Source organism: Ochotona princeps, chromosome 5 (genome assembly GCF_030435755.1).
Source record: "Ochotona princeps isolate mOchPri1 chromosome 5, mOchPri1.hap1, whole genome shotgun sequence".
Classification (NCBI taxonomy): domain Eukaryota; kingdom Metazoa; phylum Chordata; class Mammalia; order Lagomorpha; family Ochotonidae; genus Ochotona; species Ochotona princeps.
The window spans coordinates 96,966,424-96,989,274 of NC_080836.1; the positions used below are offsets into that span (position 1 = coordinate 96,966,424).

General features: G+C 40.5%; 1 protein-coding gene across 9 annotated transcripts in view; it reads right to left on the reverse strand.

Annotated features, from left to right (window-relative positions):
• Positions 1–22,851, reverse strand: part of DOCK10 (dedicator of cytokinesis 10) — a 271,550-nt gene that overhangs the window by 27,701 nt on the left and 220,998 nt on the right. For 8 of the 9 annotated variants that reach the window (XR_009245506.1, XR_009245507.1, XM_004576766.4 and 5 more), the window contains exons 29-41: positions 16,181–16,264; positions 14,124–14,220; positions 12,084–12,128; positions 9,232–9,407; positions 8,991–9,107; positions 7,826–7,937; positions 7,010–7,131; positions 6,809–6,923; positions 6,658–6,724; positions 6,390–6,437; positions 5,025–5,126; positions 2,501–2,625; positions 1,487–1,599 (exon numbers count right to left, since the gene is read on the reverse strand). Coding sequence is in view for 7 of the 9 variants with exons in the window: in XM_004576766.4 (XP_004576823.2) it covers positions 1,487–1,599; positions 2,501–2,625; positions 5,025–5,126; positions 6,390–6,437; positions 6,658–6,724; positions 6,809–6,923; positions 7,010–7,131; positions 7,826–7,937; positions 8,991–9,107; positions 9,232–9,407; positions 12,084–12,128; positions 14,124–14,220; positions 16,181–16,264 (1,323 nt within the window). In the remaining 2 variants the exon portion in view is untranslated. The remainder of the gene's footprint in view (positions 1–1,486; positions 1,600–2,500; positions 2,626–5,024; positions 5,127–6,389; positions 6,438–6,657; positions 6,725–6,808; positions 6,924–7,009; positions 7,132–7,825; positions 7,938–8,990; positions 9,108–9,231; positions 9,408–12,083; positions 12,129–14,123; positions 14,221–16,180; positions 16,265–22,851) is intronic. The other variant, XM_058665076.1, reaches the window with a different exon arrangement.

A 22,851-nucleotide genomic window follows, 5' to 3' on the forward strand; every position in this document is an offset into this window, starting at 1 on the left:
GTCTCATGACATTACGTCATTTAGTGACATCATAGCTGTCTTAGTTCATATAAGTAAACCACTTTGTGTTTCTTGTGTATTGACAAAATTACTTAATGACGCTTTTCTCAAGCTGTATTCCTACTATTCATCAATGAGCAACCTTTCCCAATAAATCGTGCATATTCAACCTGTAAAACGTGCTAAGTGTAGCAATGTCACATCCCTCCCACAAGAAAACCACTACTGCAACCCAGATAATGAAAATACACACCTCTTTCCAAAGTTTAAAGTTTTGTTTTCATAAACCCTTCTCCAACTTTTACTCCACATTTCCAGACAACTACTTACCTGCTTTCCACGTCTATGGTTTATATTATCTGAAATGTTTTATGAATGACCTGATCCAGTGCATGCTTTCTGCTTGGTTTTTCCATTGCCATGTAGATCAGTTTATTCCTTTTTACTGCTGAGTAGCAGTCTGCTGTATGGATAAACTGTATCTTAAAAAAATCACCCATTGGTTGGAGCTGACATTGTGGTTAACAGGTAAAGCCATTGTCTGCAATGCCAGCATCCTATATGGGTGCCAGTTCCAGTTTCTGAGGTTCCACTTTTGAGCCTACTCCCTGTTAATGTGTCTGGAAAAGCAGCAGCGGTTGCCATAATTTCTTGGGCCCCTGTACCCATGTGGGAGACCTGGAAGAAGATCCTGGCTTCTGGCTTCAGCCTGGCTCAGCCCTGGCTGTTGCAGCCATTTGGAGAATGAACCAAGGAATTAAAGATCTCCCTCTCCGTTATTCCCTCCTCCCCCACCATGGAACTCTGCTTTTCAAATAAATAAAGCAAATCTTTAACAAAAACCCTACCCATTGACATACATTTAATTTGTTTCTATTTTTTTTTAACAAAGTTTCACTTCTTATGGATAAATGTTTAGTACTGGAAAAGCAGGTGACATAGTAGGAGTTTGATTGATTTTTACAGAAACTTCCATATTGTTTTCCAAAGTGTTTTTCTTTTTTTACTACTTTGCAGTGAACAGTAGTCCTGGGTTCTCCATATCTTTGCTGTCAATCTTTCTAAAGCTTACATTCTGATAGACACATAACATCACTCCAACCAAAGATAAACTAATGGCAAGGAAGCACATGAAAAAAGTTCAACAGTAGCATTTTTTTTTTGCACTTAGGTGTAAATGTAATACATTTGTCTCTCCATTTTCTACTGAAAAGTACAGTTACACTCAGTTGGCTGATAATGAAACAAAATAAGTTGGGAAGAAACCGAAATCATATGGCAATAGTGAAACATATATATGTGCATATTCAGCAAGTGTCAGGAAGCCTCTGATAATATTCTAAGCTCATATTTAATAAACTTTTTACCTATACCTAAACTGATGCATGTAGGGTTGGTTGATCTACAAAGCCTGCAAGAAAACATTCTTGACTTCCTGTCAGCTTTACCTCCTATTTTAGCTTTCCGTGCATACGATCATACTCACCTGGTGCATCTGAGTGAAGAGTGACAGCAGGTCTAGAATGGTGAGGCACACCTCTGTGGCTATATTGGCTTCAGTGTCTACGTGGTGCACAACGTCGATTTCATTGGCATTGCCTGCAAAACACAAACTAAAATGTGCTGAAATGTGTAAGATAATTCATCGCACCCTGTCAAGGACTTTTCTTTTATTAATATGTACCAAGTGTTTATTTATTGAGATTCTGATGAATAATTTATTAAATCAAAATGGTCTCATTTGTTTCATTTTATTATTGGCTCAATTTGGAACACCAGACAGAATTGCTAGTGTTTGTGTGACAGAACTGCTTTGCATGTGTCAGTCGTAAGGTTTTATTATTTCCTAGTTCTTTTCCATCAATTCAGCCATCGGCAAGGTCACAGTTCTTCCATAATCAGACTGGCTCAAGCTCTCTTGCTTCCGGGCTAACACACAAATTATATAAACTCAGAAGATAGTCCGCAGGAATAAGCCCTTTGGAAAGCACACTGTGTGTCTGCAGATGAAGGCACGGGTCGTCAAAAAGGAATCGGGTTTCATCTCCATAACTGCTGATATTTCCATGCAGACTAAACACCAGTTTCCATTTCCCTCTTACTCCCAAGCTGTAATGATGCTTCAGGAGTAAAGATTTTGTGACACACTGCTTCCAGGCTCCATCCTTTTTCCACAGGATAACTGGCAGTAACCCTACCGAGTGACTCTCACAATCCACCCCTCCCCAATACCAAATGTCACTTGTTTCCGGAGATGCTACTCTAGGTTCTTACATCCTGCTCAGAGTTTGGCCCTTCTTCCTTCTCCATTTTTAACAATGATGCAATAGCCACTCCCTGCTGATTCTTTCTTCTACAAAACTTCCCAAGGCTTTGACAAACTTTAAAAGCAGCAATTTGCCTGGCATAGGATTTCCCATATTTCTTCAAGAACCTCACGCATCTCATGTCCCACACATTCTAGAGCAAAAGTGATAACTCTCTGATTCTTCTTACTTACTGGTCATCGTATTGTCTAACATCTGTAAGAGTTTTGGGTTAGAAAGTGCATTTTTGCCTCTAATTATAGGTAAAGTTTGTGATCTGTGCTGTTTGTGTCCTTCATGGCTAGAAGTGTTGTGCATCCTGAAAATGAGAGAAGAAAAGTTGTTAGTTATTTGCAGATGATATTTCAAAAGATACATTCAAATGTTTTAGATTGAGTCAAATATTTTAAAATAAACAGACACGATATTAATTATCAGAGGCATGATGAAAAAAGACTGTAAGCATTTATGTGAGCTGTAGACACACATACACACACACACACAGAGATTCATTTGCTGGACTAGAACAAAGCCTGGTAATCAATCTGGGTTCCTCAGGTGAGTCCCAAGAATCTAAGTGCTTGAACCAGTTCCTGCTGATTCCCATGTGTGTTATTAGCAGGAAACTGGGTTGGATGTGGAGAAGCCAACACTTGGACCCAGCCACTCCGCTATGGGATGTAGTCATCTAATGTGGTGTCTTACCTGTGCACCCAAGGCCTGCTTCAGGCACTACCTTTGGGGGTATTTTATTTAACCAGGGGTGGCGAGCATCTGGCCCATAGACTACATCAGGCCCACACAATCATTCATTTGGTGTGATTACAAAGGCAATTCTAGGCAGGACTAAAACTTCATATAAAGCAGGTAACTTTTAAGTTGGAAATTTTTTTGAGTAATGTTATAAATATCCAGTAGCCCTTGCCAAGAAAACGATTTTTGATTCAAGCCAAAATAGGTCTGAGAAAGATAACATACAGAAAGATATCACAAAGAATGAAAGACACACAAACCCGTTCAAGAACATTCATTATTATCTAATGAAATCAAAGGATTCATGACTCTTCATGGACTGATCAGAAAGGCACAAGATTAAACATTATAAAGTATAATACTGTATAATTCAGATGCCTCAAATGGTTTAAAACAGAGAACACACCAAATCAGGTCCAAGACAAACCCTGCTTTTCGGTCTCTGCCTTTGAAATTGTTTGTGATTGTCACTGTGTTTGTGTGTCAAAGCCACAGGGGCTGCCGTGTGGCTCCTGTGGTGAAGCAGTTGGTGGAGGACCACCTGTGCTGTGTCTGCTTCTTCAGAAGGGCAAGGACAAGGGCCTGCAATGACTTTTCTTCCATGCCAGGGCACTTCCAACCGGGAAAATGATGCAGTGCCGTAGAGGCAGGAATCCTTCCTATTTCTGACTGTAATTTGGACGAGGAAACAAGTTCACATTCTTGGGATGTGTGTTGTCACATGATTGCTTAGTAGACATGAGGGAAGCAGGCAATAGCCGACATGCTGAAGCCCATGAGCGGAGCAGTGCTCTTCTGTGTTTGGTTTCAGCTCAAACTGAGGACCAAAGCCCAGGAGTCTTGACTTTGACTTTCAGGAGTCAGGGGAATTTGTTTCGAAGACTACGAGTGATGACGAGCTGTGGCCTGTGGGATCTGGACCTATGAAACTAATTAACTTCCAGATTCTGGGCCTGCTTTGATCTGGAGCCTGTGGAGAAAGCTTGGTTTCTGGGATGTGGGGGCAGGACTGATGAGAACCTATCAGGTTGGCTCGGAAGAATTCTGAAATGGAACCCATCAACACCTGCAGGATGGCCGTGTCCTCGGGTGTGCTGCTGTCATCGTTGTTAATGTAGAGTACAATTCCTCACTGTTTCCTGTTCTAATGCCATTTTCAAGTGACAGTCTTCACATTTTTTTGTGTTTACTTTCTCACTAGGGAGCAATTTGAAGGGATCCCCATGGATACAGGGAAAATTTATTCTAAGATTTATTGGCTGTGTGCCACTTCCATATTTCTATCTAAAAGTCTCCTTAAAATATTCATATTATACGTCATTATGGTACCTGGGAAGAATAAATCGAACTGGGAGGAGTTTTTGCAAAGAATTCTTATTCTGACATACTAGGCCCAGAGGAGCTGTGAGGAAAGATTTCAGGGCAAATATTTCCACCAGGTAGGCTCGCAAAGAATGAGGCCAGGCCTTAATGTTCAATGCAACAATATAACAGGGAATCTACACTGAGCTCATGGGACCATTCATTTTTCCTCACTCTTTCGATCCCTTGAAAGACATTTTCAGCTTTAAGAACACTGTTAAAATATTAAAGTCACTGAAAAGAGTGGGGAGATGTGCTCACATTCTGTTTTTTTTTTTTTTTAACCAGGAGACCAGTAACTTTAAGAGTGGCAGTTGTTGGCATTATATTGACCATACGGTTTCAATTAAATTGCGGTAGTGGACAACGCCCATTCTATGCAAGGCATTGCCCTCTAAGTGCACAGAAGTAGGGCATAATCCTCATTTACATAGTGTTCACATGCCAGTAGGGCAGACAGTAGAGCATTGAAGTAACTTCTTCAGCTAAACACAGTTACTTAGAAGGCATATTTGATTCGTGTGCATGTGTGTGTGTTCACCCCATGTGTGCATACATGCATATATGTAACATACGCAGATAACAAGGTACATGGAACGTTACCATTGCGGCAAGAGAGCTGATGTCTGGCAGGAAGTATTGGATGCTTTGAGAGTTCCGTTGTTCTGAGTGGACTGCACAAACTTAAACGCAGCAGCAATTTTTCTGTAAGAAAATCAGAGGTTTTAATCACAACACAACATTTGAAATTTATATTTAAAAAATACGTTAAGATGCCTGTGTACCATAGTAATGCCTGGGTTCCATTCTTGGCTCTAGTTCATGACTCCAGATTCCTGCTAACACAAACCCTGGGATACAGAGCTGATGGCTCAACCAAATGGATTCCTGCTGCCTACTCGGGAGATCTAGTTGAATTCCCCAATTCCTGCTTTAGCTCTTATCATGGATGGACGCTGTAGACACTGGTGGAGTGAGCCAGTGGATGGGAGTTCTCCGCTTTTCTGACTCTCAAACAAGTAAACAGATAAACAAGGAGGGTAATTGACAAAGCAATTACTGGACAAGAAAACACTCCGTATTCTGAATTAGTAGAAAATAAAACCCATTTCCCTTTTTTGGATGGAAATAGGTGTTTGGCATTTAGCAAAGGTACTGTACTTTCTCATAAGCAAATGACACAATTATTCCAAATAACTTCTCTTCTTTGCTTTACTGTAAATATTTTCTTTTAAAAAAGGCTTAGTTATTTATTGAATGTCAGAGTTACAATGATTTTCTTCATCTTTCATTAGAGAGAGGTGTGCCTGTTCGTACGTGTGTTTACTCCATGTCTGCATGCATGAGGGAGCTCTACCTACTGCTCAACCCCTTGATGGTCACAACGGCCAGGGCTCGGCCAGGCTGAACCTGGGGGTCAGGATTGATATCTGGGAGGATATCATACTCCCATGTGGGTGCAGGAGTCTAAGCATCAGGACCATCGTAAGCTGCTTTTTCCGGGCCACGTGAGGGAGCTGGGTTGGAAGCGGAGCAGCTGGGACATGAATTGGTGCCCATATGGGTTGGAATTGACTCAGGTTGAGGCCATATCCACTATGCCACAACACCAGTGTCTGGAAATATTTGCTTAGGTAAGCATCTTTCAGGTTACATTTGTATATATGATATATAAATCACTTCAGGAGATACCTGTAACATGGTATCTGTTTTGAACTGTGTGTTTGTGCTTTTCTCAACAACTTTATTTGTAAAATACCCCATCAGTATTAGGCAAGCTTCAAAATTCTATGTCTAATGTAAACTCAACAACCTTATCTGCATTTTGAGATTTCTGACATTGGATCCATTAACACATCATAACATTTTAAAAGATGATATTAATATGCACAGAAATATTATACATATCTATAGAGTACCACATCAATTGAAAGACAAGATTAACCTGTTGGAATCCAAAATTATTACCTTATTATATTGCGTTTTCCGAGGTATCTGAAATTTTGAAGACAGACACTAGAAAAGGGAGAAAAGCACAGCTAATTAGTCATACACTTTCATTTATGCAAACAATTAATGCAAATATATTGAAATAAAATATCAAGTTTAACTTACTTAACATATTTTTATTAATAGATGATTTGCTAACATGAGTTTTTGGGACAAAGAGTGCTACAGTGTACTATTTTGAAATTTCCAGAAAAAACAGCATTATCTATTCCATTTGAACACTTACTCCAAGATGCTGAAGAAGTCGGAGACCTCAGGACTGGGTGCTCGCTGCCAATAGGCAATAAGGGTCTCTAAAAGGAATCACCCAACAGCTGTGAGACTCTGAAATTCAAAAATATCTCTGAAAAAAACTTTAATTAAAAAAGCCTCTTTACCATCTGCAATCGTTTTCATGATGTGAAGAAAGCACGTGAGAAGGCTTCTCGTTTCTGCTTGATCTAACTTGTCAAAGCGAAGAGTGGAGCCAATCAAAGACAGCGGTCTTGGGATCTAGAAGTGAAAGGGCCAGTGAGGACTGAGGTAAGAAGTCTGTGCCTTGTCACTCGCGAGCAACCCGTTTTCGAGGGAAGCCGCACCTTTTCGCAGTTGTCCGTCTTCTCACTGCTCTTCTCCGTGGTGCTCGGATTGGACTCGAGACTTGCCAGCGATGCTCTGGAATCAGCATGGTTTACTGTAGAAATAGCTATTGATGAAAATGCTGCAAACACAAGCCACAGGACACAGATGGCAATGAGATGTATGGACACATGGACACACAGAAAGCTAGAGTGACAGCCCCCATGATGTTGATTCTGGCAGAGATGGCAGGGTTGTGAAAGAACAGCACCAGGGAGTCTGGGCTTGGCAACATTTTAAGTACTATTACAATGGTCATTAAAAATTTAGGAAATCTACATCATGATAAGTGGAAACAAAGGAAATCTTTTCACTTTGGTTTCTTAAGACATGTTTTAAAGAAAGTTCTTATTTGAAAAAGTGCGTTAGTAAAAGTAAGACATTTTTGAAGAAGGTACTTTCCACTTTTGAAAATGTACGAGAGATTAAAATGACATTTCCAGAGTAGTTCAAAAAATAATCTTTAAGTTGAGAGCTGCTATATTTTAAAGGCTGTATATGCAAAGAAAGCGTATGACTTCCCAGAATGAAGAAATCTGATAACATCTGCGTAGAATGCTCCTTAAACCAAAGCAAAATGAGCACTGAGTGGAAGTGGAAGTCACTGAGCGGCATCCAAGGAAACATGTACAAAGACTCGCTGGTTGTAAAAATGTAATATACGTTACCATGCAGATTATGGCTAATGAATTCTGGATGGAGGAAAAGGCACGGCGAGAAGCAGTGTCATTATGGAGGAATGGTAAACACAAGTGTTCTTGGGAGGAGTCACGCACCTGCTATGGAATTTAAAACATCCTTAGAAAATGACGTATCCACCGAGTTGGCATGTTTCATGGTTGTCTGAGTTGGGAATCCTCCGTTAGTGCTCAGGTCATCTCGGGAACCCTGTACCAGAGGACAGAGGAGGTGAACGGGGCTCAGGAGCCTTGGCATCGTGGAAACCTACACAGACCTCTACACTACATCTTCAGTCAGATCCTGTTTCATTGGATGGTCCATATCCCAGCAAGAGTTATTTGCCAAAAAGGTGGAAAACATAAAGGTAGTTAAAACCACTGTCTTAGTCACAATTTGTTTCTATGAATATTTCATGATGTAATAGAAAAAAATCTTTTAGATATGGACTAAATGGCCAAAATAGTCATTGATGTTTTAATGGATTACACTATAGATGATACATTATTATCATGACCATTTCATGCATATTACTATCACTAACTAGATTTGAAAGTCTGATCATATGCTGGTCTCTATGATAAATGATTTCTATTATACATAAGAATCTTTTGATGTAAGTGCTTTATATCATCTTATAAAACAAGGAAACTGAGTATTAAAGAGGCTGAAGAATTTATCTAAAGCCAAACAGGTAACAGTTGACCTGATAGGATTTGAATCAGGTTAAAAAAAGGAATTCTGAAGGCTTAGCTTCTAATCTGGTTGCCATACATTCCGTGGTTGTTGGACTCAGCACTGTGCTAATTGGCCTGGGACTTGACCACAGGCAACACACTTCAAATGGGTTGTGGCACAGTTGCTGGATGGCACAGCGGAGAGGGGACGCCTGGGCTGTGGCTGTATGACGCCTGGGCACTTGGCTCTCCTGACACAACGCGGGAAGGGATGAGGGAGAGGTCTACACTGAGGAGGGACCATGAACACAACAGGGCACCATGAGCGCATCGTGTCAAAACTGGAAAGCATGGGAAGTAATGCAAAGAACGCAGGAAAATGAAAACAAAACACCTAAGAGATGGCACAGATGGAAGGCTATGCAGGTCACTCTGGAACAGGTGACACTGCTGTAAAAATCCAGCAAAATGTGATGTTTACTCTTGACTTTTCTCAGATGGGGAAAACCTAACACTCAGGGCAAAACAAAACAAAAACAAAACAAAACAACAGACCACTGAAATGTGAAACCAAACACACGCTTACCTGATTGGATGTATTGACAGTAAAGGGATACAGATCCTTCAGGTAGATTCTTGGCATGTTGTCCAGCAGCATGCCGTACAGGGGCATGTACAGACCTGCTATCTGGGCCTGCTTTCTCTGGGTGAAAAGACAGCGGGAGAAATGACTCACACAAGGATCAATAGGCTGAGAGGTCTGATATGCAGTTAATGCAATGAGCCATTAAAGGGTGTTGAGGAAAGGAGGCAGAAAGATCACTTACTGGTTCTCTGTATCGATCATCAAATGAATGCTTGGCCATTAGGTTTTTCAGGACGGCCAAAGCTAAGTGCCTTATGTCTTGGTCTTCCTGCAGAGCAAAGCCAACCTCTCTGAGCAGAATTCCAATCAAGAAATGCTTGCGGCAAAACTCATTTGTGACCGAATATTCAGGCATATCTTTGTCAGTAAAAAAAAAAATCATGTTATCAACAATCAGATAATTACTGTAGAGTCAGGACAGAGAATATAAAGCGACTCTTCCTTTCACCAAGGGATTCAATAATGCAGTCTGCTGTAGAGAGAAAACACATCGTGCCCTCTTTCGGCAATACAGGGAATATTATGGGCATACCAATACAAACACAGGCACCAGCTGGCACACCACCTCAATTGGTGGATTCCACAGAGGTACCATGCGCACTGTATCACAGGTCAGGGAGAGGAAAACCACTTTTTTCTTCTTTTTTTGGTCTGGAGTAATGAGGAGCCAACTGTGAAGGGAAGGAATGTAAGTACTGTGATGGCCCTTGAGGACACGTGCAAGTTTGAAGGTTCAGCTACTCAGGGAAGATGGATGCAACAGCGGGAGAACTGGGGCTGGGGAGGAGTGCGGCTTACTGTGGTGTGGCATTCTGAAAGCACAGGTGTGTAGACAACAGCTATGTGGGGGTCTGTAACCACCACAGATGAGTCAGAAGTGGTCATCATGGAGGCTAGAGAGATGGGCTGGGGCTAGATAACGGAGAAACGTATGCACATAGCCCTTAGTTGATGTTTGGAGCCTCTGCTTTCTGCATGTGATTCTTGGGAAAACGTTAAGACACTAAGGGCTTTGAGAGCAGTGTATGTGTGTGTGTGTTTAATACGGTAACAGGAAGCAAATGAACGAGACTCTCAGCGGGCGTGGGATGAGGGATAGGCCACAGCACACTGTAGCCATGGAACAGAAAAGGGACAGCAGAGAGCTGATGTCTGAAATGCTGGAGCACAAACTGCACAGTGCAAGGAAAATCACCAGGATGAGTTGGCTAAAGGAGATGAGTGAGTCAAAAGTAAGGAAAGCCAGAGCAGAGTGGAAATTTCCAAGCCTGTGAAAAAAATAATGCTCAAGCTGCCATTAAAAATTGATTTATGCTGAATGGCAAAGGAACTTCAGAAATGTAACATTAGTAGTTAAGGTACTGGCACATCTGAGAAAACATAGGGGAAAAACTACATGACATTGGTATTGGCAGTGATTTTACAAATATTATCCCCAAAGCCAGGCAACAAAAGTAAGAATAAAGTCACAAGTGTGACTGCAGCGAACAAAGCATTTTTGGACAGCAAAGGAAGCTATCAACACAGTAACAGGGCAGTCTATGCAATGAGAGAGAAACCCATGCAAATGTCACGTATTCAATAGAGGACTCATATCCAGCATCTATGAAGAACTACACAAACTCAATAAAGAAACAAACAAATAAAATAGAAACAAACATAAACAACCAATCTAAAATGGACAAAGAACCCAAACAAAGTTCTTTTAAAGGCACACAAATAACCAACAAGTAAATGAAAGTTATAAATATCACTAATAATCAGGGAAAGACAAATCTAAAACTATAATGAAATACCATTTACTCCTGTTAAAATGACTACCATCATGAATTCACATGACAACAAGTACTGGTGAAGGTGTGGGGAAAGGGAACTCCTACAAATTGTTGCTGAAGTTGTAAATTGGTTCAGGCATCATTAAAATCAATATGCAAGGTCCTCAGGCAACTGCAAATGAAACATAGGATCCGCAACCCATCTTCTGAGCACATTTCCCAAGTAGCTGGATTAGCACCCTAAAGTGGTGCCTGTACTCCCATGTGCAGTGTAGTATTATTCACATTGCCCGAGTAGCCTGAGGATGTATGTGGTTTCTGCACACAGTGGAGTCTTATTCAGCCCCAGTAAGGGAATTCTGCAATTTGTCACAACACAGAGAAGTCTGATGGACATCATGCTAAGTGAAATAGGCCAAATTCAGACAGATAAATTATGCATGATCTTGGATAGGATCTGGGATCTAAAGAGGTTGAATTCACAGAATCAAAAAACACAAGGCTAATTTCCAGAAGCTGGGGGATGGGAAAATGGGTCAGATTCCCATTATAAATGAATACATGTTGAAAATACAATGTGCTATGACGTTAAGTACAGTTAATAGCAATGCATTGCATCCTTGAAACTGGTGCAGGGGTTAGGTATTAGTTTTAATTATTTCACAGACACAAAAAATAATGATTTACTACCTAGATGCCCACTTGGTGAAAGCTGTGCCAGGAGTCAAGAAATCCATCCAGGCCTCCCAAGTTAGTGACAGGGGCCCAGGCCCTTTTTGGGGTTGGGGGACATTTCCAACAGGTGAATTAGAAGGGAGCAGAACTGAAAATGAAGTTGCAGGAACTTGAACCAGCATGCAAATGGGATGGCAGTGCCACAGTGATGGTGGCTTAACCCGCTGTGCCACAACGCCCCAAATTTCTCTGGTAATGTTTCCATGTGCCTTTGAAGGAAAACACACATTAAGGACACCTCAGATGTACTGACAGACTTAAAGACATTCTCACCTTTGGAGAACAAAATATGAAAGAACTGAAGTTAGAGAATTATTAAATTATCTGTGGTCACAAGTTGAGTCACCTAATAAATATATGGATCATATGATGTTAATTCTATGATTATTCATTATTGCCTGGAATTGGAAATTTGTAGTATTTTTGTTCAATAGCACTGGACTAAAGCAATTTTGCTCCATACTACTGGACTATACATGGTTACTGATACTTAGATAAGATGGTGTAAAATACCATTACATACCTGATGCATGTAACTCTTGAGTAAATTCTGAAGGTGTCACAGGATCTAGAGTTGACGCACACAAACAAAATGTTCAGATACACAGATTTAATAATGGTGTTGAAGTTATACTGGAAAACTAAAAGATGTCATTTCACAATGTAAATTTCTTTAAATGTCATAAAACAGAATTACTATAATTCTTGTTTTTCTACTTGGGCACTTATTTTCTTTTGAAGATTTATTTATCTATTTTTATTTGAAAGATATATTTGTGGAGAGAAATGCAGAGATTTTTCGCCCACTGGTTCATTCTCCAAGAGGCTGCGATGGCCAAAGCTGGCTCATCTATAGCTGGGCGCCAGGAGCTTCCTCTGGGTCTCCCATTGTGTACAGATCCTCCAGGGCTTTCTCAGGCATATTCACTTTCTGGATTGGAAGTGGAGCAGCTGGGACTTGAACCGGTCCCTATACAGGATGCCAGCACCACACGCTGAAGATTAGCTTGCCATTTAACTGTGCTGGCCCCAACTGAGTACTTATTATTATTATTTTGTATCAGAATCGGCCTCCCATGAAATGTATATTTAAATATTCACTGTGTATAGTATCAGATCAAGAAAGAGAGTATGAAGCTTTCTTTTTTTTTTGCGGTATGGACTAATAATTAATGTCCAAATGGCCAAATAAAGATGTGTTCTTCTTGGCTATCTTAACCAGCACGGCTAACCAGTAATGACTTTGCACTGCGCAAAACAAACAAGTTAAACACAAGTAGCTAAAAATTTATGGTCTTCTATATAATTTTTATTTTCTTTCTATAAATTGCGCTCCATGAATTAGCAAGAAAATAGGACAATGCATGTAACTTATATCTAACATTGAAATGACAAAATTTTCATGGGTTTCCCAATGTGATTTTCCTCTTACATCCTCTAAAATATTACTTCAAACTACAATATGTATAAGGAAACTCTTGATAATTTCAGTTTCTAAATATCAAAACTGCGCTTCATGAATTGCTTTACTCACCATTGGGAGCGAAGTGTTTTACCTTCCTGAATCGTTTCAGTGCTTCCTTTGAAACTTGATGTTTTAATTAGATTAGGACATTGAGCTACGTAATGCCCAAACTCTACTGTACTCTGATATATAAAATATTTCAATTTGTGTAAATAATACACAGAATATTTTCTACAAAATAGTCATGTCATTGTAAGTTTAATAAACAAATTATAAAGCCCTCTTCTTTCCTTTACACGCAACCTCTTCCTTTCTCTGGCCAGAAACGACAGACGTTCACAGTGCCGCTCGGTCCCTTCCTCGCTCCTTCCTTCCATACCCTGTTTTTCACTCCCCCACCTCTCTACTTGCCTTCCCCCCTCCTTTCTTTGGCTCTCACTCCTTCTTTCCTCCCTACAACCTTTCTTCCTCCCTCCCTCCCTTCCTTCATTTCTTCCCCCTCTTCCTTGCTTCCCTCTCTTTCTTTATCTTTTCTCTCTTCCTTCCTTCTTTCTCGCTCGCGCTCTCTCTCCCTCTTGCTCGCTCTCTTTCTTCATTCAAAATACCTTCCTCCATTCTTTCCCACTTTCTTTACTCCCTCCCCCCTTCTCTCCCCTTTTTAGATGTCAGTCTTTTTGTATATCTCATTTGAAAGATTTCACTTTAACATAATTACATATATTGATTGACAAATTCAAGTGAATCTAGGTTCACAAACTGTAATTATTCCTTCCTGCAATTTTATGAAAAAAAAAAAAAGGAGAATCTTTTCCATTCAGTAAGATGAAAAAGAGTATGTTTCTAGGCTAAAATTCTTCGGTTTACAATCTCCAGGTTTGTAGTTTTGTTAGATTTTTCTTTAATAAACAAGAAATACAAATTCTAGAAATACACAGTTATAATGATCACCACAAACCAATAACTTGTTTGCCTTTTAACCTGATCACTTGGATGTGATACTCAAGTGACAAGGCCACAGAAAACCGTGATTGACGAAACACGCAAACAGTAACAAAGTGTTCACTTAAAGCAACTGAGAAAAATGCTGGGAGTTAGTACCTGGAATGTTTGCTGATCTTATGGGGAGACACAAAGGAATAAAGTGCTCATGTTGACACACTTCTTGAAGAAAATCAAATTTATACTGGCATAAGGTCTGTAAAAGAACAAAACTGAATGCTATCATTTAGACACCAAGACTGTTAAGAACAACAAAAATAAATGCACTTGAACCTTATCTTTTTCAGAAACAAACTTGTAGTTTTTGTGTGACCACTAAGCAACTGTTAGGATGAAAAGATTTAATGCCCAGTAGTGTGTGTGTAGGTTCCCCATCTTTGGAGACTGATTAAGGCATCCTAAGGAAAGGGTCCCGCTTCTAATTTACACTGAGTTTTTAAGAGGTAAGATCCTGTTGAGTCATGTTTTTAAACTTCTTTCAGTTTGTGTCATGGCATATTTATTTGAAAAAAAAAAAAAAACCCTGATGTACAGAACTCTCTCAAAGCCTGTTCTCAAATTATACAACCACCATGGCAGTTAGGGATGGTAACAGCATGAATGCCGTATGCCACTCTTTGTCAAAATGCATTGCCTAAGGGCTCCTTCTCCCTTGCCTTGTTAACAGGTCTACACGTTCAACAGCATTTGCACGGGGACACTGTTGTGTGGAGGTCAAGCCCAAAAGACTGTAACACACCGGTCACAGATAGCTACATGAGGAAGAACAAAGAGCAGCCTCACAACTGAACTACTCTCACTCCCACGCACGCTAAGCCATCATCCTCCAACACAAGTGAGACTGTCTTCAGCATATTTACTAATACCAATCCAAGAAATAAAGGACATCGCATCGATTCACAGGTTGTGGAGTTACATTTTGTGATAACTGTAGTTAATGCTACCTGCAAACAAGGGCGGTACAAGAGATAATCCTTTGTACATCAGAGTGAGCAGGAACATAATTAAATGATATCTAATTATTTTTATTGCGAACATTCTGTTCGGTTTTTGGAAAAATACATAATTTATGTGTATTGCTATTACATGCACATGCATATTTTGCAAAGTGCATGCATATAGTAACAACAGAAATGAAGAATATTTCAAAACATTTAGGGAGAGAATTTGATTTTCAAAACTGGATTATATGCAACTCTCCTGGTCAAAAGTTCATCTCCACCATAAAAAAAAGTTTAAACTTCTTAAGCATCACATGAAAGACTATAAGGAAATCATTATTTATTTTTGGTTTCTCTCCATCTGCTGCTCTTCCCAATACCTAGATAACTTTCCTTTGGGGTCTTACCTCCTTCCCCAGTGAACTATTAAGTCATGCCCTACTTATGAGGCAGGTGTGTGACCCGGAAAGCTTCATCAGATGGCCCCTCTATGTAAGTCAGAACTATGGTATTTGTGCAACAGCAGCAGAAACACCCTGTCCAAACAGTTCCTCATGTACCCTGTGGAAATGCCCTCATCTCTATTTTCAAAGCCTCGTAAATACCATTTTCTCCCAACATTCTTCTAATAGATTTCCTTTCGTCAAATTGGAGTTGGTTTCTGTTGCTTGCAGTCTGAGAGACTTAACCGACAGCTTTCAGGATCTGGCCCGTCTTCAACCTCCAAGTACGTGAGAACCACCTAAGAGTCCCGTGGAAAGATTTCTGGGCCCCGTGAATGCTTCCTGCTTATCTGGGAAGCACACACAGAGTCACGAATCCAAGGCACCTTTCCTGTCTCCCCAACACACACCTGTCTAGGTGGGGCGATCAACTTTCGCATTTTACCCCAGATTTCAGGTTGTTTTGGGGGGGAGAACTTTTGGTGTCGAACCTTGGTTCTAGGAGAAGCTGAATTACAGGAACTGTGGCAGAAAACAGCCAGGCCTTTTGTCACCCATAAGGAAGTAGAAATGAAATGTGAAATGTTCATTCCACACTCCTATACCTGAAGGCGAACCGTTGAAGAGCCTGGCTTCCTGGGTGCAGACATTGTTTTTGACATATAAAAAGTAAAGGATAATGTTTCAGAGATACATAAAAAACGACCAGTTTTTTTTTTCTAACTTATAATACTAGTATTTAAAGTTGGTTTCTCCTGTACACGGGCCTTACCTTGAGATCACCGGACGAGAACATGCTGATGTAATTGTTCACCATCTTAAACACAAACCCCCGGTCCATGAAAGTGAAGCAGCGCTAAAAAGGATAAAATGCAGGCCAAAGCGATTTTACTGGAGGAATCACCAAAGATTTTAAAAAATGATTAAGTATATGAAAATAAATTAAACTGAATATGATATAGAAGCGTGTTAAAAATCTCTAAAATATAATGCATTCATACATGGAAATTGATGAAAAACATCATATAACACCCAAACCTGAAAAATTACAAACCTATAATTATGAATCTCTTAAAACATCTCTTAGATCTTTGCAATGAAAAACCACAGTCTTTTCCTTTCTATATTGAAATTTTCAGCTTTTGGTTGTCTATTTTTAATCACTCAGTTTTATATTAGTAGCGATTTTTTTAGAAATGAGATTTGACATCAGCTCACGTGAGGAGCTTTCACTGTGCAATACTAGGTAGGAAAGGCCGGTGCGAGAGAAGGGTCAAGAACGCCATTTTAAAGTTTCCCGGCACCTTTTAACAGAGCACTGCTTCTTTTCAACCAAGGAATCTGGGAATAGAAAAGTGCCAAGACTTCTACAAATGAACTGCCGTCCGTTCTGTTATCAAATTCTCTTTGCAGTAGCAAGGAGAGCTACGGTAATACGTGGGTCCAGAGGAGCCAAGGGGCAGGTAGCCAGTAACTTGCGGCAATGCAAAGACTACCCAGTCTTCACAGCATGTGTGCAGACAGAGGCAAGGACCAAACTCATGGGTGTAGTATCTCAGGTTGCTAGGAGACTCATCACCTGGTGTCTGATGTTCATTCTATTCACCCACATGGATGGGAATTCATCTAACACTCGAGGAAGCTGCACAGCTGTGTCACCACTCAGAGTGATTCTTCCCTGCCCACAGTGTCCAGGGTGGTGCTGTATAGGGCTTTTGCATTTCCTGGCACTCTCCCCCATTTATTCACACCTCTTTTTTCCCAGAAAGGACTACACTCAAAATTTAGCAATAGATAGTACGTAAAGTAGACATTGCTCCATGGAAACACATTTATGCCTAAGAAAAAACCTACTTTCTCACAATATTCTCTCTAGTCATTACATTAATTTTGGTTTGGTTTTTCCTTTCCATTTTTACCTGCTTTCTTTGAGTTTTTATGTGCCTTTTCATTCCAGTGAATGAGAACTTAAACATATGTTACTGACCCATCCCAAACCCTGGGGATATCCCTACCAGACAGCTCTCTGGCTAGAAGACCTGGACTCTCTGTCTTCTGGTTGGAAGAGGTGTTGACCTCATCCTGCTGGAAGGAAGGACTCCTAGTTCATCGGTGGGCTTTGGAAACTTCTTAAGAAAGAGCTGGGGAGAAGCAATTGTGGCTACCCAAGGGCTATGGGTGCTATTCTGCAGATTGGTCATGGGCCAGTCAAGGAGGCCTGTTGCCGATGGAAATGACAGGCAGAATTCTGCTCTGCGGAGCTAGAAAAGCTGACTCGGGACTTCTTAAATTTGAAGAAAGACCTTCTATGTGATAAGCTTGGCCTCTTTCTAAGGAGCAGGGAACCAGTAAAGAATGATTCCACCCAAGACAGGTCTGGGTAGCCCTCAGACTTGACACCCAGCAGGTCAAGAACTCTAGTAGTGGTATGTCAGGTGCCATTTTGTACAGTGCGGCAAAAGTTTTAGGATTGCAGGGACAGCAGTGAGTTAAGCATGTGCTGAGCTCGTGAGAACTAACTCAGCTCGTTGCATTGCACTGGTCCCACATCAAAAATAATACCAATTTTAGCATTTTATGACTCAAAATAGGTCCAGGTGACCCTCAGACCTAATGGTCAACAGGTTCCTGCAACAACCAAGCTATATAGGACTCCTGGTGTCTCCCTAATCCTAGGACCTGCTCCAACTGGAAGTGGGAGAAAGGTTGTAGAGACGATGGTGCAGACTCAGCACAGTGTCACAGAAGGTGGAGAGTGGTGAGCCAGGAGCTGGGGCTGTGGAGACCATGGTGGAAATCTAACATAAGAACACAGACCTGGAACTCGCTGGAGGGAGTGGCACAAGTGACTGCAAGCAAAAAGCTGTATACCGACTACAATAAGTAAAATCAACTGTAGACCTATGGGTGACACAGCTTAGAAATCTGCCCCAGGGAGAAGATAACCAGAAGTACAATGACCAAGAGCAAAAGAAGAGACATAGGCACAATGAATATTACTGATGACTCCCCTTGTGAAGGAGCAAAACCCTATGCCAACTTCAGAGTTAACTGAGGAAGATCTTGAGAAAATGGGGCACACAGAATTCATAAAACTCATTTTAAAGCTTCTTATCAACAAGGAGAAGCATACAAAGCAGGTGTTCAAGGAATTTAAGGAATATGTCACACCGAAAATGAATCAAATGAAAGCTGATACATTAGAAATGAAGAATACAGTGGAGCAAATGAAAAGTCCAGTGGAGAGTCTCCAAAACAGAATGAAACAAGCAGAAGAAAGAATCTCAGAATTGGAAGATGTTTCCTGTCACCAGGGTGAAACAAACAAAAAGCTGGAAGCACAGCTGGATCAGGCCAAAAAAAGTATTCAAGAATTGGAAGACACTATTAAGAGGCCTAATGTAAGAATTATGGGAGTACCTGAAGGTGCAGAAAGAGATACTGGGATGAAAGGCATATTCAATGAAATAATAAGGGAAAATCTCCCTAATCTAGAGAAAGAATTGGGAAACAAGATCCAGGAGGGGCACAGAATTCCCAACAGGTCTGATCAAAAGCTATCTTAACCATGACACATGATCATCAAGCTCTCTTCAATTGAACATAAGGAAAAGATCCCTAAATGTGCATGTGAAAAAAATCAATTGATATATAAAGGAATGTCAATTAAACTCACAGGAGATCTCTCACAGGAAACTCTACAGGCAAGACGAGAATGCAGTGACATATTCCAGATTCTCAAAGAAAAAAAATGTCAGCCCAGGATAATATACTCAGCAGAGCTTTCTTTTGTCTTTGAAAATGAAATAAAATTCTTCCACAGTAAAGAAAAGTTAAGAAAATTTGCCTCTTCCAAACCTGCCTTACAAATGATACTTCAAGATGTTCTCTTGGTAGAGAAGAGGAATTGCACCCACCAAAACCAAAGGCAAATGGGAAGAACATCCAAGTAAAATAACAGAAGACTAAATCAATGAGCAATCCATTGCTAAAATGACTGGACCAAATTACCATCCATACATTTTAACCTCGAATGTAACTGGCTTAAGCTCAATCAAACATCACAGATTAGTAGACTGGATTAAAAAACAAAACCCATCTGTTGTCTACAGAAGACACACTTCATCAACAAAAATCAGCGGAAACTATATCTCATGGATTTTGATTTTTTTTGTTTTTAGTTTCACCTCTTCAAAACACTTTCTTGTCATTAAATTATTCAATGACTCATAGATCATACAGTAGCATTTTCTGCAAGAAGGTTCTTGATTTTCTTCTTCATTTCTTAAGTGACACATTAGTCATTCAGTAGTATATTATTTAACTTCATGGTGTTGTTAATTTCTTTTGTCTTTCTGTTGTTGATTTTGTTTTGTGGCTTTTCATTTAAGGGGATGTATAGTAGCTGTGTAATGGAGACTGTCATATCTAGTAACATGTTATTAAACTTCGTGGCACCGTAAATTTCTATTTTTCTTCCTATTGTTGATTTTGTATTGTGGGTGTATAGTGACTGTGAAATGGAGGCTAACATATTCAGATGTGAGGATACAATGCAGTATGTATCTCTACTTCCAGACCAAAGATGGGCTTCCAATGACACTGTTTGCTATCTGACAATAGGATGATAGACTCTCTGCCATTGTCCATGCCCACAATAATGGACATATGACTGTGTATGAAGAACTATACTTCAGTAATGCTACAGGGGAACTTAGTGGTTGGGGCGGAATAGGGGAAGGGATCAGGGAAATCCCAGAGACCTATGGAACTGTATCATAAAATGATAAAGATAATAATAATAAATATAAGATTTAAGAACAATAATCCATTTATAACATACTCTGATGATGTAAAATATGTTAAGCTAACCTTTCTCTTTATTGACATCTTGTACATGTACTGATTTACATTCAAAGTGCATTTGATCAACTCCTTTTTCAGGATGCAGTCCCTGCAGGTTGACACAAGAACCAAGCCTAGGGCCCGGCGCCGTGGCCTAGCGACTGAAGTCCTCACCTTGAACACACTGGGATCCCATATGGGCGCCGGTTCTAATCCTGGCAGCCCTGCTTCCCATCCAGCTCCCTGCTTGTAGCCTGGGAAAGCAGTTGAGGACAGCCCAATGCATTGGGACCCTGCACCCATGTGGGAGACCCGAAGAGGTTCCTGGATCCTGGTTTCGGATCGGCGCAGCACCAGCCGTTGCGGTCACTTGGGGAGTGAATCTCGGACGGAAGATCTTCCTCTCTGTCTTTCCTCCTCTCTGTATATCTGACTTTGTAATAATAAATAAATAAATCTTAAAAAAAAAAAAAAGAACCAAGGCTGGGAGCAGCCCAGATCAGCCCAGGTTACAGTACCCACTGACACACGTTGGCGTCAGGTTTGAGAGCAGGCCAGGCTGGGTCAGTTCACATCACCCACTGGTAGATATGAGAATCAGGACGGGGTGCAGGACAGGCTAGGTTTGGCATAACACCAGCCAGTTCATATTAGGGCCAGGGCTAGGCTAGACCACAACAACCACCAGCATGAGCTGGAACTAGGGACAGACTGGGCCAGGCCAAGCTACAGCACCAGCAGGCAAATGCCAAGGTGAGTCAGACAATATCAAACTGGCTCACAGCACCCACCTCCCACCAGCACATGTGAGACCCAATGTGGGGAGGTGCGAGTCTAGTATGAGAACAGTGGGGAACTCCCTTGCTGGGCCATCGCTGCTTCTGGTGAGTGTGAGAACTGGGGCTGGGGGCAGATCAGGCTGGGAGGGCTTCACCCCCTTAAATGAAAAGCCATAAAACATATGAACTGGGTTAGAGGGACAGCCAAGTTGGGCTAACTGACAATATCCATTGATGCATGCATGAGCCAGAGTAAATACAGGCTGGTTGAGCTTTGCCGCAGCGTCAGCTGGCAAGTGCTTGGACTAGGAGCAAATCCTGCCAAGCTAGACTGAAGAACCAGCTGCAGAGTGCAAAAACTGGGAATGGGAGTGGGCCCCATAGGGAAATGGTGAGTTGCAACTCCCACTGGTGAGCATGAGAACCAGGGCTGGAGGTGGACCTGGCTAAACAGGCAGCAGTACCCACCAGCGTAAGTGTGGCCTGGAGCGGGGTTGGTTAGGTTGACCTAGGCTCCGACACCTATTGACCTACATATGATCTACAGTTCTTATCAGCTATATTTGTTGATCCACTGTCCATGTTTGCTCCCCTCCTTTGGCTTCATGAAACCATGGACGGTTCCATTCCCCTTCATCTTGAACATTTGTTTACTGACTCTAATTTGGACACTGGTTATGTTCTCGAAGCAAGAGCCTTTGCATAAATGGCCTCCAAGGAAGACACTCATTCATTTTAACAAGAACAGTCCACTGAAGCCATGGAAAATAGATATAAATCCTCTTTTTTCTAGAGAATTGTGTACTCATCATTTTTAAACTTTTACAAGTTAGGGAAGGATATTACTGATATTTCTTTATGTATATTTTGCTTACAAACTGGATTATGTACAATTTTCAAGCTTGTTATCTTGTTTTGTACTTCAAATAAACTACCAATATAGCAATAAAACGCATTCCCATAGGTCTTAATATGTTAACCAGATTACTTTTCCAATTTACTCTCTTTCTCTTTCCTCTGTATCATGTTTTTCTCATCCCAAAAAATGGAAAAGAAAAAATGAGCTATGTATTGAAAATAAATAAATTCAGAAAAGAAGAAACGCAGTGGCTAATCCAAAATAGTTTTCAGAGCATTAAAACAGAGGCTAAATTCATGTTCAGTTAATGGAAACTCAATCTAATTTTTCCATATATCTCTACAGACTCAGCAATTTTTTTTCAGCATTTGTTTGTAAATTCTCAGATCCAACTGGTTTGTTCTGATGTCCAGCATCACGAAATGAGTACAGTGATTTTGGTACGGTTATTGAACTAATGGTTGGGCAAAAGAAGAAAGAAATCCACTGTGCTCTCAGTTGAGTGCTCTGTCTGTCAAACAATACAAAGATACTTCAATAGGTTTGTAGAAATGAAATTAAAAGATAAGTTCATGTTGCTGTAAAAAGTTTTAAATCCATGTCTACAAAGAATAGTCGATATGTTTAAAAAACACATGGATTTAAAACATTTTTAACACCAAGATAAGCTTACCTTTTAATTCCTTCTTTCCATGTCCTTGCTGAAGTATGCTACTGTACCATAATTCTGCATGTCCACTGTTTTAACTTTGGATTTTTTTCTTCTCAACTCAGTATGAAAGCCTGCAAATCAAGCCAGCTGCTTTGCAGAAGCTTTCAGTTCAGAAAGGAGCTATTGAAAGTCTTCCCGGTAAGCATCCTTTGATATGATCAGCACTTCTCTTTCTATCACGTAAATAAAAGTTTAGGGAAAATAAAAAAATGATAAATTCCCAAAGGTTATCTCAAAATGGGTATTTG